We start from the raw sequence: 12,931 nt of genomic DNA on the forward strand, positions 1-12,931 counted from the left end.
ATATATTCGTCCGTTAAAAAATTCTTCATATGTAATTATGTACAGAATATATCCATATATTCTTCATATGTAACTATGTACAGAATATATCCATATATATAGTGTATATTATATCAATATCTGTCGATGTTAGATATTGTTGCATTGTCTCCAATACTCGCCAACAAATATGCCATTACAACTTTTGATCGATATAAGAATATATTACCTCAGTAACACACTTCATTAGCGTTACATTGGCTCAACATTGGCCAACGATAGCCAACAATGGCCAGTACAAAGCCAATGTGGCAAATGTTGGCGAACGTTAGCAATTTATATCGATCACGTATATTGGGAGAATATAACATACACGATGATGTTACATGTGTCAATAATATAACATAATATAACATAAATAATATATTTTACATAATTATATACAATAATTGCCAACATTCGCCTACATTTGCCATATCGTGTACAGCTGGCTTAACGCCGGCTAACGAAGTATGCCACTAGTGTATAAGCAAATCCGGTTCGATTTTACAAGCATAATCCATGAAATTTCCTCAGAGTTTATTGGCACTGGAAATTCCTGTTCGATTATCGAAGTCAAGCAACGGTGACCATGGCTAGGAGAAGGTTGTGTGACCGCTACAGGATCAAGAGACACGGTCGTATCTCGAGCCAAATATACGCGCGAAGTAACAGGCTCGCCACCGACCGTGTACGTTTATTCGATACCACGCGGGGACACCCGTATAAGCGCAGCAAAATATAATACATCCAATTTTTGTTATCAAGGTTTAGGGCTTGAAGCAACTAATGTGGACTAGGACGCAGGATGTCTTTAAGACGTCCCTTGGAAGTCTGTGCCGCGCGAGATACGATATTCATAGAACATCCTTAAGACTTATTTATGGGCTCGGGGTGATATTCTGGTCAGTTTCACCCGGTCGGGCGATTTTGCCGCGCGATTTCACCCGGACAGTCGGGCGACGGGGGCAAGAGTAAGAGCGAAAGTGATTAGAAATGCCCATGTGCGCATGCCGTGCTTGAGTTCCCGCGGAGAAAGCGTCGGTTAAGCACAGCGCGGGACGTTAAACTCTCCCCTCGATATATCGCCTCGAACTTACTTCACCCGCGATTTCACACCTGTAATTCACGGAGTGCGATTCGCCGACGCGCAAAATCGCTCCAAGATCAAAGTTTCCGACGTGGCTCCGATATCCGATTGTATTCATACCTGTGTGTGCCTCAAGATACTCATGGACGCGTATAAAAAGGCAACCTCGTACTTGACCTTGTCCGTCGGCCAATAGCCGCCATTGCGCAGGCGCGCGCGTTTCAATTCGCTGTCTCGATTCCCGCGCGCGCGCGCGATCGATCGATCGTCCGGGATAAAGTAAGCCGCGCGACGCGACGCTAGTTTCCGACGGCTCGGCCGACCCGCCCTTGCCGCCCTGAGCGTCTGTACACGTCGGTCTCTACGTCGGCCTCGCTCAGTTGTTCCCGGTTGTCCCACTTGGCTCGTTACGAGAGGGGGCGAAGAAACGCGCGATCAAACGGTCGGCCTTCCCTCCCTTTCCCGCTCTGTTTCTCTCTCTATCCCCCTCCCTCCCCTCTCTTCGCCTCTCTGCATCGTTTCGAAACAATCGAGAGGGAGAGAGAAAAAACGACGCGCGCGCGGGATCTCCTTCGGTCGTCCAATGTCCTAATTCGATTTACATAGAAGATGGCGATGTTATCCTCCTCTACGGTCGCGTCGCCCATCGTTCCCGCGGCGCCGCGTCGTTGTTACCCCGCGCGCACGCCTACGACGGCGGCGACAGTGAGGTCAGTTCAACAGAAAGTCCGCCGCGGCGGTTGGTGATGGTGGTTGGACGACCACAGCGAGGCTCATTTGCAGTGGCGAGCGCGACTAGAGCCGCGGCGACGGCGTCGGCAGCAGCGACGGCGACGTCGACGACGGCGGCGGCGACAACGGCCGAGACAACAACCGAGACGACGACGACCGGCGCGACGACGACGGCGGACGCGACGGCAACGACAACGGCGGCGGCTGGCCGTTCTCGTACGGCAGTCGCGAGCTCGATAGCGAGCTAGTCGCACGTTGACTCGCATCCAGCGAATAATCGGTGTCTGTTACGCCACGCTGCAATAAGACAGAGAGAGAGAAAGAGAGACGGAGTGAGCCGCACGAGGTCTCCCACGCGAACGTGGGGATTACATGTGGCGGTTGTAACGGACAGACAGTCGTGCGAGACTCGCTGCGACACGCACGTGGCACGCATCGTCATCGGCCATGGACAGCAGTCATGTGGCGTACAGCCCGGGCGGGCTCGCGAAATTGTCGACGCTCCTGGGCGCCCCGGAGGCCGCTCTACGTCTCCTCGTCTCGATCCTGTTGGGTAAGTGAACATCCAGTTTCCGCGTTCCCCCGTATCTCTTCCGTTTCCTCCCCATTTCATCCGTCGTTGTCGCGAGATCGGTGTGCAACGTTTCGCGACGGGACGAGAGAGATCTGTTATTTCATACGCCATGTGATATACGACGAATGTCCGGGTATCCGAAGAGATATGTGTCTTATGCGGGAAGTGATGTGTTTTTGCGGCGTTATCTCGTCATCTCGTAATGATGCCTTGTCATGAGAGTCCCGCGTGAAGTCGGTCGAAGGTTGCCGCGACCGCTCATCCGTGAAGTTTGCTTCCTTGGCAATTCGATCGAGATCGATAGGAATGGTCGATTGTGTGTGTGTGTGTCACTTTCCTCCGCCTCATAGTATTTTCATCTCGTGTAGATAAATATGTGCGAAATTGGATGTATATACAAGTGGATGTATCCCTATTATACCGGTTGATATCTTTCGATATGAAGTTACACGAGCTATCTCGCATGAGTTACACGAGCGATCTCACGTGAGGTTTATCGCATTTTCATCGCCGTGATAGTTACCTGGAGATCGATTGTGTATCACAAAACTGGGTATCGATCATGTAATTTTTCCCTAGGGCGGAAGCGTGAAAATTCCATATGTTTTCAAACAGAAAATTTACCTTTTTCACGAATTCACGCTACAGGAGAAGATTCGCGATCAACTCGCAGGTGGTCGTGAATCTTCTCCAGCGTGAACTCGTGAAAAACTGTAAATTTTCTCATTTTGAAACATATCGAATTTTTTGCTTTTCACCGAAGTGAAAATTACAAAAGTGAGCGAATTTATTCGAATATTTGTAATTCTCATTTCGTTTTCGCATGCACAATCGACTCCTTGATTAAAGAAATGCTCGTTTTTATCATTTTCACCATATTTTGAGATACACAACCGACCTCCTGTATTTGGCGACTCGGAAAGAATCTGGTTGATGTCTCGGTACTTTCGATTTCGACATTGATCTAAGAACTGATTGAAAGTAATGACTTATATCCTCGCTTTTATCGATAAAAGTGACTTAGGAATCTGATTAGTTAAGAAACCACACTTAAGAGACTTTTATCGATAAAAATGAATGTTCAAAATATAGACCAATAAATACATATCCATTGGTATGCGATTATGACTTGGAATATATTTACAAGGCCAATCCCCCCCCCCCCCCCAATNGAATTATAAGTTTTCTGAAATAATCTTTACGAACACGAGCTCCTTTTACACTGAAAAAAAAAAAATTGAAATTTTGCGAAGGAAATATCCCTCGTGACATTTTCTTCGATATTTATCGCTTAGAAAAACTTAACTGTATCGACGAAATATATATTTATGTGAAATATACTTAAGCTTTCTTATTAATTGGTTATTTATTTGCCAGGAATAAAATTTCATTCCGCCGTATTTAAGTAAACGTTTATTTTTGTTAAATAAACTTTATACCTCACAAATAAATTTCTAAATCTCCTTTTTTCAGTGTAGAATACAGAAAAGTATCGTGTTTTTCCTTTTTTTTTTTTTTAACACATTGCATGCGGGAAACGTACTTTGACGTTTTTTGCACTGACAGTGTCACTAGAGCGCGGATCACGTAAAAGTACGTATTTAGTAGATTTGTGCTGGAGAGCGGGTATCGTATAAATATGATGGGCATTGTGTATACGGTGTTCATGTGTGTTGCTAAGCAACGATTTCCATTGTTTCTTTTTAGAAGTTTAGTTTGTCGAGTTACTTGGTTTAATTGAATATTTTACTGAATACCAAACTCCCGTGAAATTCACGGAGAAACGCCCGCTACACGCGTAAGTCCGCGGCGAAATATATGCATGCAATGTATTAAAGAAGGAGGAAAAATCTAAGTGCGCAAAAATGCGGAAAGCGTTAAGAAGAACGAATTAAGTAGGAGTAACGTGGAGTTCGGTCCATATGCAGTTTTGCGAGTATCTATCATAAGTCAATAGAACGCATCATATCGCGTTACACAAATACTCGATCGTTGTAGCAAATATTACATCAATGAGATAGACAAGAGATTGCAGGATCGTCAAATTCGACCTGACGGTCGCAGACGCGCGCGCTTGCGATCCCGTTTTAGAAATCGTAATTATTTCAAGACGATTGTGTTGAGTCGCCAAAGCGAATCGAAATCTCGATTATAATCGTGCCAACTCTATCGTCCGGTGTATAGTCATTTTTCTCTCGTCCCTCTTCCTCCTTCCCTTGCACGATACACAACGCGCCCGTAGCTAATACACTGATCCATAATGGTATGGATTCACCGCTGCAAACTTACACACGCGTCCGATCATTAATGTATGATTATGCTTTACTCGACAACGTCAGCGACTGCTGCTCCGTCGTCACTGTTTGTATCATACCGTAAACAATATATAATGCTGATCTCAGGAAACACGATTATATTAGCGTCATCGCCGTATCGATGAAGTAGCACAAGAGTTGGAAATCGCATCTCATCTCGCGCGAGAGTACATACGGTGATTCGTTTGACATCGCCGACAGCATGACAAACTACTTGTTTTCCTATTCCGCAACGCGTGATTATGCTGCATTATCATATTGATATAAAAACAAGGAAACGCAAAGGCAAGCGCGAAGAGCAAGAAGCGCGCGTGCAAAAAGCACACGTGCCTATGTGTCGTGTACGTAACATAAAAATTATGACGCACCGTGTATATGTTTATTTTTACGATCGTACACGTGCTATCGCGTAAGTTTTGCAATATTTGGCTATCAAGTCAGACAGACATAATATAGTCTCGAGTTAATTAGATCGAATCTTTGCATGACCGCGCAAAATTTAGTTTTGGTAATCTGAGCGTGTATTATAAACGAGTATTACCGTCTTCCGCTGAAGTAACGGATTAATGTGGTTAATAATGAAATACGAGTAATATTTTCTTATCTGGCATTAGCTAACATTATTTCTCTTTATATATCGCGATATTCTCTCTCTCCGATCTCTGATAACACTTTCAGGAAGTGCAACTTTATCGTTTACGATGTGGTTTTTTTACGATGTTCAACAGATACAGAAAATGATAAGAGACAAAATCCCAGTGAACAAGAAATCATTAACGAAACGTTATTATAATGACGTTTTGTAACATTTTCAAATATGCGGTTCTTGATGCCGTATACAATGTCATTGTATACCAATATTTGACCCAAACATTAAAAATAATATTTCTACACATTATGATTATTTTAATATTTAGTAATATTATATTATCAAGTAACAGTTTAAAGATGTTTAATAAAATATTACGTCGAAATATTTGTAATATTTATATAAAATCAATGTTCCAAGAGATTTACTGCTTATTTCTTGCTTAATGGGGGCAACGGTTCCAAAGATTCATTTGATGTTAGGATATTTTGAGCTCATTTGCATAAATACAACATGAACGTAACATTTACTTACGTAAATTCATCCCACATGCGTAAAAAATAATATCTGTGAAATAACTTAATCGTAACAAACAATTTGTTCGGCTTCTTTATTAAAATGTTCACTTTCTTAATGTATTCAATTTAACACATTGCATGCGGGAAACGTACTTTTGAGGTTTTCTGCAGTCTGTCACTAGAGCGCGGGTCACATAAAAGTACGTATTTAGTAGATTTGCGCTGGAGAGCGGGTATCGTATAAATACGATGGGCATTGTAAGTGTGTACGGTGTTTGTGTTTGTGTTGCTAGGCAACGATTTCCATTGTTTCTTTTTAGAAATTTAGTTTGTCGAGTTACTTGGCTCAATTGAATATTTTACTGAATACCAAACTCCCGCTAGTACCACGCGGTAAGTCCGCGGCGAAATATACCCGCATGCAATGTGTTAAGAGGTCTTAACTTGAAATTCGGACTCGAGCCATTTTAGAATCGTTATATAAATGCGAGATAGATGAGAGCGCTTGTGAATCAAATCGCATGTGTGTGAACTTGATATTGACTTTTTATTTAAAACTCTTATCTATACAAAACGTTCGCCTCTAAGTTAGATATCTGTCATACACTTGTAATTTAAATCATGTTAAGAAACAAAGTCCCCTATCATCTTGCGAACAATCACGCAAATTTTTAAGTTAATTTGTAAGAAACCTCTTATACTACGTATCTATTTTCAATGATCGCAGTAATTGAAAATTTTACATGATCGTTTGCAAAATGATAGGGAACTATATTTTTCTCATATTGACGTAAACCACAAGTATGTAACGGATATCCCACTTAGCGACAGACATCCTTAGTTCTTTTTAACCGAACTGACTGCGCCAGTTCAAGAAATTACACAAACTAGTCCAGGAAATTTACATATACATTGGAGATGTATGAAGCGTACGTACGAGATTCTCACGCTTCATTGTGCGTAAAATTTCTTGAACTAGGCCAGCCAGTTCAGTTGAAAAGAACAGACCATCTCTACACGCGAAAGATTGCGATACGTCCGTTACTGAAATAATTAACATGATTTAGCTATGATAATGTATGTGATTCTAATAATGCCATTCATTTCTGAAGTTAAGTAAGGTATTCAGTATCGGGCACATCGCATATATATAATTTTTTTATCATGACTGGCAGTTTTGGAAAGAATCGGCAACTCAGTCGCATCAAATGCAACGGTAACGTACACGGTGAATGCATATATATGCCGTTTACTGCATATTTGCATTTAATGCATTTTAAGCCGGAAATGGAAGGCGTTATTGGAGTTCCATGTAGACACAAATAGATAGGTAATAACGTTTATTTTTGCTCTAGCGCTCGACATTCTAAGAGCGTTCGACGAAAACAATAAATATGAGCAAGAGAAAAGAAAATGATAAGCATATTCGAGAGCTTTCCAAAGCTCAGCCGAAGCTGATGCTGATCTATAATACAGCTGTAAATACGTAAAGAACAGCAAGTGAACTTTTTTGTTTCCAGGATTCCCTGTTGCGCTTCTTCATAGATACACCCTCTATGGTAAAGATCCCATTCGGCAGCATATGTTTTTCATCGCTTGTGGTCTCTCAATTGGTTACTGGAATTACGGTAATTGGACGGGACCATTGTCTTAATATTTATACAGAAAAAAAATAAGGAACTCGCGTATGCTAATTTATTCAACGGTTAACTCTAACTGTAATTGTTTCGCAGACCTGAACATACTCCATTCATCGACGGCGGTATGTGCGACGTATCTCATTTTAACGATCCTCGGAAGCACCGGACTATCCGTCATAATAACATTATTGTTCAACATGACGTATCTACTTTACGGTAAAGCGATAATATATAGAACCAAAAACTTGCGATGCTAACTCGATATTTGTCGAATGTTGTTATGACTTTATCGCCAAGGAGAAAGGGTGCCATAAGAAATATATATTTTTTAAAGTTGGTCGTTATAATATTATCAAGATAATACTTTTTCCACTCTTGATTGTTTTTATCATAGAGCTAATATCTGTTTTTTCCCTCAAACTACTTTCATGGTTTCTTCTTTATCGATAATGTTAAGTTGCACGGAAAAAGATGCTAGATTCGAGTAAATAATCATTCGAATACTCTTTAGCAAATTTTTATTTGGATTAAGAAAATATTTGGATAATTTGCTTGGAAAGTATTTTACTCGAATCAAATCGATATCTTACTTGATCCAGGTGAAAATTTGCTGAGGAATATTGGAGTAATTATTCACCTGAATCCAGTGCTCTTTTTTTCTACGCATAAAGTCACTTCGAACGAAGTAATTATCTCACGCAGGTTACTACACCACCAGCACTGAAGATTACGACATCAAATGGACAATGCCACAATGCGTGTTGACACTCAGACTAATAGGACTCACGTTTAACTTGTGGGATGGTCAGAAACGTGACGTATGAACGCTATTTCTTCCCTATCTCTTTTCCTATGTATTTCCTGTGCACGTTCATTTCGACGTAACTATTGCGATTCATGTTGCAGGAAGAGTTGTCCGACAGCCAGAAACGAGTGGTCTTGAAGGAACGGCCGTCCCTGTTAGAGATCGCGGCGTACGCTTACTTTCCGGGCGCATTCCTGATCGGGCCGCAGTTCAGTATGCGACGTTACTTGGACTTCGTCGACGGTCAACTGACAGAACGTGTACGTTGTCTGGCCGATGGTGCCTCGCTCGGTCGGGAAGCCGGGGGGCCTACTTTTAATTATAAACCGCGCAAGAAAAGACGAATCTATTTCGACAAGTGGCTGGCACGCTTCGTATTTCAGGATCCACAAACCGGTGCCGTCAAACTGCCGGATTGCGTGTGGGCGGGATTGTCGCGAGCTCTCATCGGATTCGTGTACGTGGCGGTGTTTCAAATCGGGACGCTCTACGTTTCCGATCAATATCTCTTTGAGCCGGCGTTCCAGAAGAAAAACTTAATCAAGAAATTATTGCTCGTCGGCCTCTGGGGTCGGATTAATCTTTATAAATACGTCAGCTGCTGGCTGATCACGGAAGGGGTAAGTGTATGGTCAAAAGAGATACATTTACATCAAACTGTGTATTCTTGATTCTGTTGTCACTCGTAATACTGTAGTTTTGAAAACTCGGAAAAAATCGAGGTTTTTTTTTCCAAATCTTCCGATTCTTTCGGTTTCTTTCCTAAGGGTGGAGAATTTCAATGAAATTATACGTTAAGCAATAATTACGAATTTTTCTCACTCGCGGGAAAGAAACCGAGAAAATTCGCAGAAAAATTAAGAGAAAATCTTTTTTTCTAATTATACGCAGTACGCGATAAAAATGACGTTTTATCGGTTATTTCAGGTGTGCATCACTTTCGGTCTAACCTACAACGGGAAGGACGACGAGGGTCGTATAAAGTGGGATGGTTGCGCGAACGTGAAGCTACGGACGTTCGAAACTGCCACGCAGATGCACCATTACATTCTCTCATTTAACACCAACACTAATAACTGGTGCGCGGAGTATATCTACAAGAGGGTGAAATTTCTAGGATCAAAAATATACAGCCAGATAGTGACATTGCTCTTTCTCGCTCTATGGCATGGTCTCCACTCTGGATATTATCACTGTTTCTTCATGGAGTTCGTCGTGACATACTTCGAGCGAGACGTAAGTGTGTCACCTGGTATATAAAAGAAAAAAATTAGCGCTGCGCCTTCTAAATGCCTGTTCCACGTTTGCTGTTCCTTCTAGATCGGACCAGTGTTGAAGAACAGCGAGAAAGTACAAACGATGCTGAAGACCCGCTGGGAGGCGCGTGTTCTCGCCTGGATCTTTTTGAAGCTTTACACCTTCATCACCATGGGATACGTCCTCTTGGCGTTCGTACTGCTCTCTTACCCGCGTTACAACTACGTACACGCCAGTTTGTATTACCTCGGACATGTGTTCTTCCTTTCTTATCCGTTGCTCGCGCCGTTCATCAAACGGCTGCTGGGCCACAGACACGCGGGGCGTCGGTCGCACGAAGAATAAGGCGATATGATCTCTCTCTTTTGCGCCGATATTATTATTGAAGCATTGCCCTGTTGCGTCGCTCGCTTGCGAAACGATATCCAAGAAGGACGTATAATTGCGAAAAAGGACGGACATTGGTTATACAGTGTTGCGTTACTCATAGTCTTCGTCGTCGGAAAGAATGTGATAACGCATATCTAACAGGAGATAATATATATACCGGAACATCGTACGGTCACTATTATCGCATTTCGTATCAGTTATGAATTCTTTGAAGCATTATTTTTTTTCTCGACAAAAATGCCATTGTATACGGTATCTTTGTCAATGACCTTTCGATTGTTATTATCGGATATTTTGGCAATTACGAGTCGAGAGTGAAGATCCTTGAGTGACGTCCGTCGCTCACACGAAATATGGTATTGATGGAATGGTTGTATTCTGTATGTGTGTGTGTATGTGTGAGTGAGAGTGAGTAAGAGTAATGTACAACTGAGGATTCACAAACTCTGACGCGTTCTTTCGCGAGGAAATTCCGCTGGTCGGGAATTGTGTGCGTATATGTGTACGTGTGTGTATACGTGGGCTTGTATACTTGGACGTTTCTCAGTCTCAATTTCACAGCACCTATATTCGAAAAAAAAAAAAAAATCCAGCGACACGTGATAAGACAATTCCAAATATCTCGTTATTCTTGTACAGTAATTTTTTTTTGAATACCCAGTAGTATTTAGCTAAGTTTGTTTTGAAGTTCTATTGTACTGGTTGCGGTGTTATCCTTTGAATTTTCGAATAGTGCACAATAACAGTCACGCGTTTTTACGCGTGTCATTTTGCTTAGCGATAAGGATGAATAGTAGCTCATGATACTCGCAGCAGTATCATACAGGCTAGTCAGGCGTTCCAATATTCCGAAAAAGAGGAGAAAAAATACGTTGAAAGAGAACAGAGCAACTACGTGTACTTAGGTGTCGCGATAAGAATGGCGAACGTCCAGTCACCGAAGTATTAAGTTTAGGGCAATCGCGTCACGAAGTATCGTTACGTCGTTTTCTAAGTGCGAAATAAGAAGAAGAGAAATAATCATAGCGCAAATTGTTACAGCCAGGTAAGTACGCGCGCGCATAGTTACGCGTACCGAAGAAATAGAAGCGTCTATTTTATCGATAGCGATTTCTAATTTTCATTTGCAGTATTTCGCAGTTTACCAACTACTATATCGCTCTAGATGTAAATACGACGGAGAGGGAGATTCTAGTCGGTACCTTCTGTACATACGAAATGATGATTAAGACGTTGCTGAAATTAAGGCCGGGAGAAATGCTCAAGGAAGAAGAATACAATATGCGAAAAATATTGAGACGTACAAGCGTGAAGAAGACGCTTGAAAGAAGATGAAGAAAGGAATACGTAACGGTTTAAATTTCAACAACGTCCTACTGGTCACTCGGTATACCTGCGTATTCATGTTCTATATAGCATCAAGTGTACGGAGTATCGTGAGAGGCAATTCTCAAACCGTGTATACGTTCGCAGTTGCGTAAATTCTCGTAAAGAAGAGGAAAAAAAACTAACAACGACCTATTCTCATATTGCGGCGGCCATGTGGCTTTTATCATGCGCACAGTCCTTATCACAGATTATAAACGCATAATCGGTAGCGGTTTATAAGTGAAGAGCGTACAGATACTGGTATACCTTGCGATCTCTCGAAACATCCCGACGTGCGCGCTTATTGAGCAATCGAATTGGATTGACGGTAATTATTAATATTAATAATCGGTAGTACCGCTATTTTTCGCCTAACGTCCGTCATTTGTCGATCAAAGATACGACCAGTTTCTGACATCTTCGACGATAGTCACGTATAGATTTACGAATTGCAACACGTTTTTAGATAACCGAATAAATAATACACGTAAGCATAGGCAGGATTTTTTTTTGTTTGTATTTTGTTTTGTTTTTAGCACTGTGCATACGCCTGGTTTCAATATAGTTCGGACATTTCGGAAAACAACCAATAGCAGCTATCCAGTCCAACCATTAAATCACCTTTTGCCACGTTTCTTTATATGTTACTAGAAAAATTCATTATCGTCTAAAATGGGTCACTATAGTCATTTTTTTTTCCTAAACTGCCGTTAACAAAATGTGGCGTTCTCTGTATGTATATATTTTCCGTCTCTCAACTGCTCCGAAAACGCGTCTGTATAGTTCATGCTCTTAATTTTTTTTCCTATGAACTTTCAATCATTGGTTATTATTAGTATTATGAAAAGAATTCGCTACATATGTTATCAAAAAATAAATCTTCCCGAGAGGGTAAGAATAAGCATTTTTTTCCCCCCTTAAATGGCCTTACTCTCAGAATTTGACAAAAAAAAATGTAATTTTTGGTTACTGTATCGATGTCAGAGGTCATTTTTTGTATCACCTTTTCTTCTAAAAAGCAGTCATTAGTTCATATTTATTTTTTTGTTCCGGTGATTGGAGAGCAGCAATAGTCTAACGAGAAAATTTGTTTTTGATCAACTCCCAGAATTTGAGTTTTCTCATCGAACAATCGGCTACTTTCCGAACCACAATGAGAGAAAAGTGCCGGAACCGTGTTGAAACCAGGTGTATATTGGTCGATAGAATTGAGGCTATAGGACGATTTCAACTGATTTCCCCGGTGCGATGTCGTCATACTTAGAACTGATAAGCGCGAACGCATGAATTCTGACGGTGTTTAAAAATTGTCAATCGTACGCGCTCAGCGTTAATACGAAACATCGTCGATAAGTATGTCGTTCCCCCCCTTCTGAGTATCTCAGCATCCTACGTTAACATTAACGTAGAAAGACGCGAGACGTGTCGCCCGATTGAAAGATAAGAGCAAAACGTCTCGACGCGATGCGTAAAGAGTCTGTGTATGAAAAGGCAGGATAACATTAGCGAGTTAATTATGCTGGATGTTGTTTGATATAAAAAAATGTATTTTTTTCAATTATTTTCTTAAAAGATACATACAAAAAGAGATATCGACGTCTCGTGCGAAATGATTCGTTTACATTTCTTTTGCGA

General features: G+C 41.4%; 1 protein-coding gene across 1 annotated transcript; it reads left to right on the forward strand.

The window, feature by feature from the left end:
* The first annotated feature begins 1,977 nt into the window (after positions 1-1,977).
* Positions 1,978-12,886, forward strand: LOC106752218 (lysophospholipid acyltransferase 5). The gene is made up of 8 exons (XM_014633759.1): positions 1,978-2,393; positions 7,357-7,464; positions 7,570-7,692; positions 8,179-8,294; positions 8,383-8,541; positions 8,665-8,901; positions 9,209-9,517; positions 9,602-12,886. The coding sequence occupies exons 1-8, from the start codon at positions 2,288-2,290 to the stop codon at positions 9,881-9,883; spliced, it is 1,440 nt and encodes a 479-aa protein (XP_014489245.1). The 5' UTR covers positions 1,978-2,287; the 3' UTR covers positions 9,884-12,886.
* Positions 12,887-12,931: the final 45 nt, after the last annotated feature.

The sequence above is a fragment of the Dinoponera quadriceps genome, unplaced genomic scaffold (genome assembly GCF_001313825.1).
Source record: "Dinoponera quadriceps isolate SergipeBrazil2010 unplaced genomic scaffold, ASM131382v1 scaffold479, whole genome shotgun sequence".
In the NCBI taxonomy this organism is placed as follows: domain Eukaryota; kingdom Metazoa; phylum Arthropoda; class Insecta; order Hymenoptera; family Formicidae; genus Dinoponera; species Dinoponera quadriceps.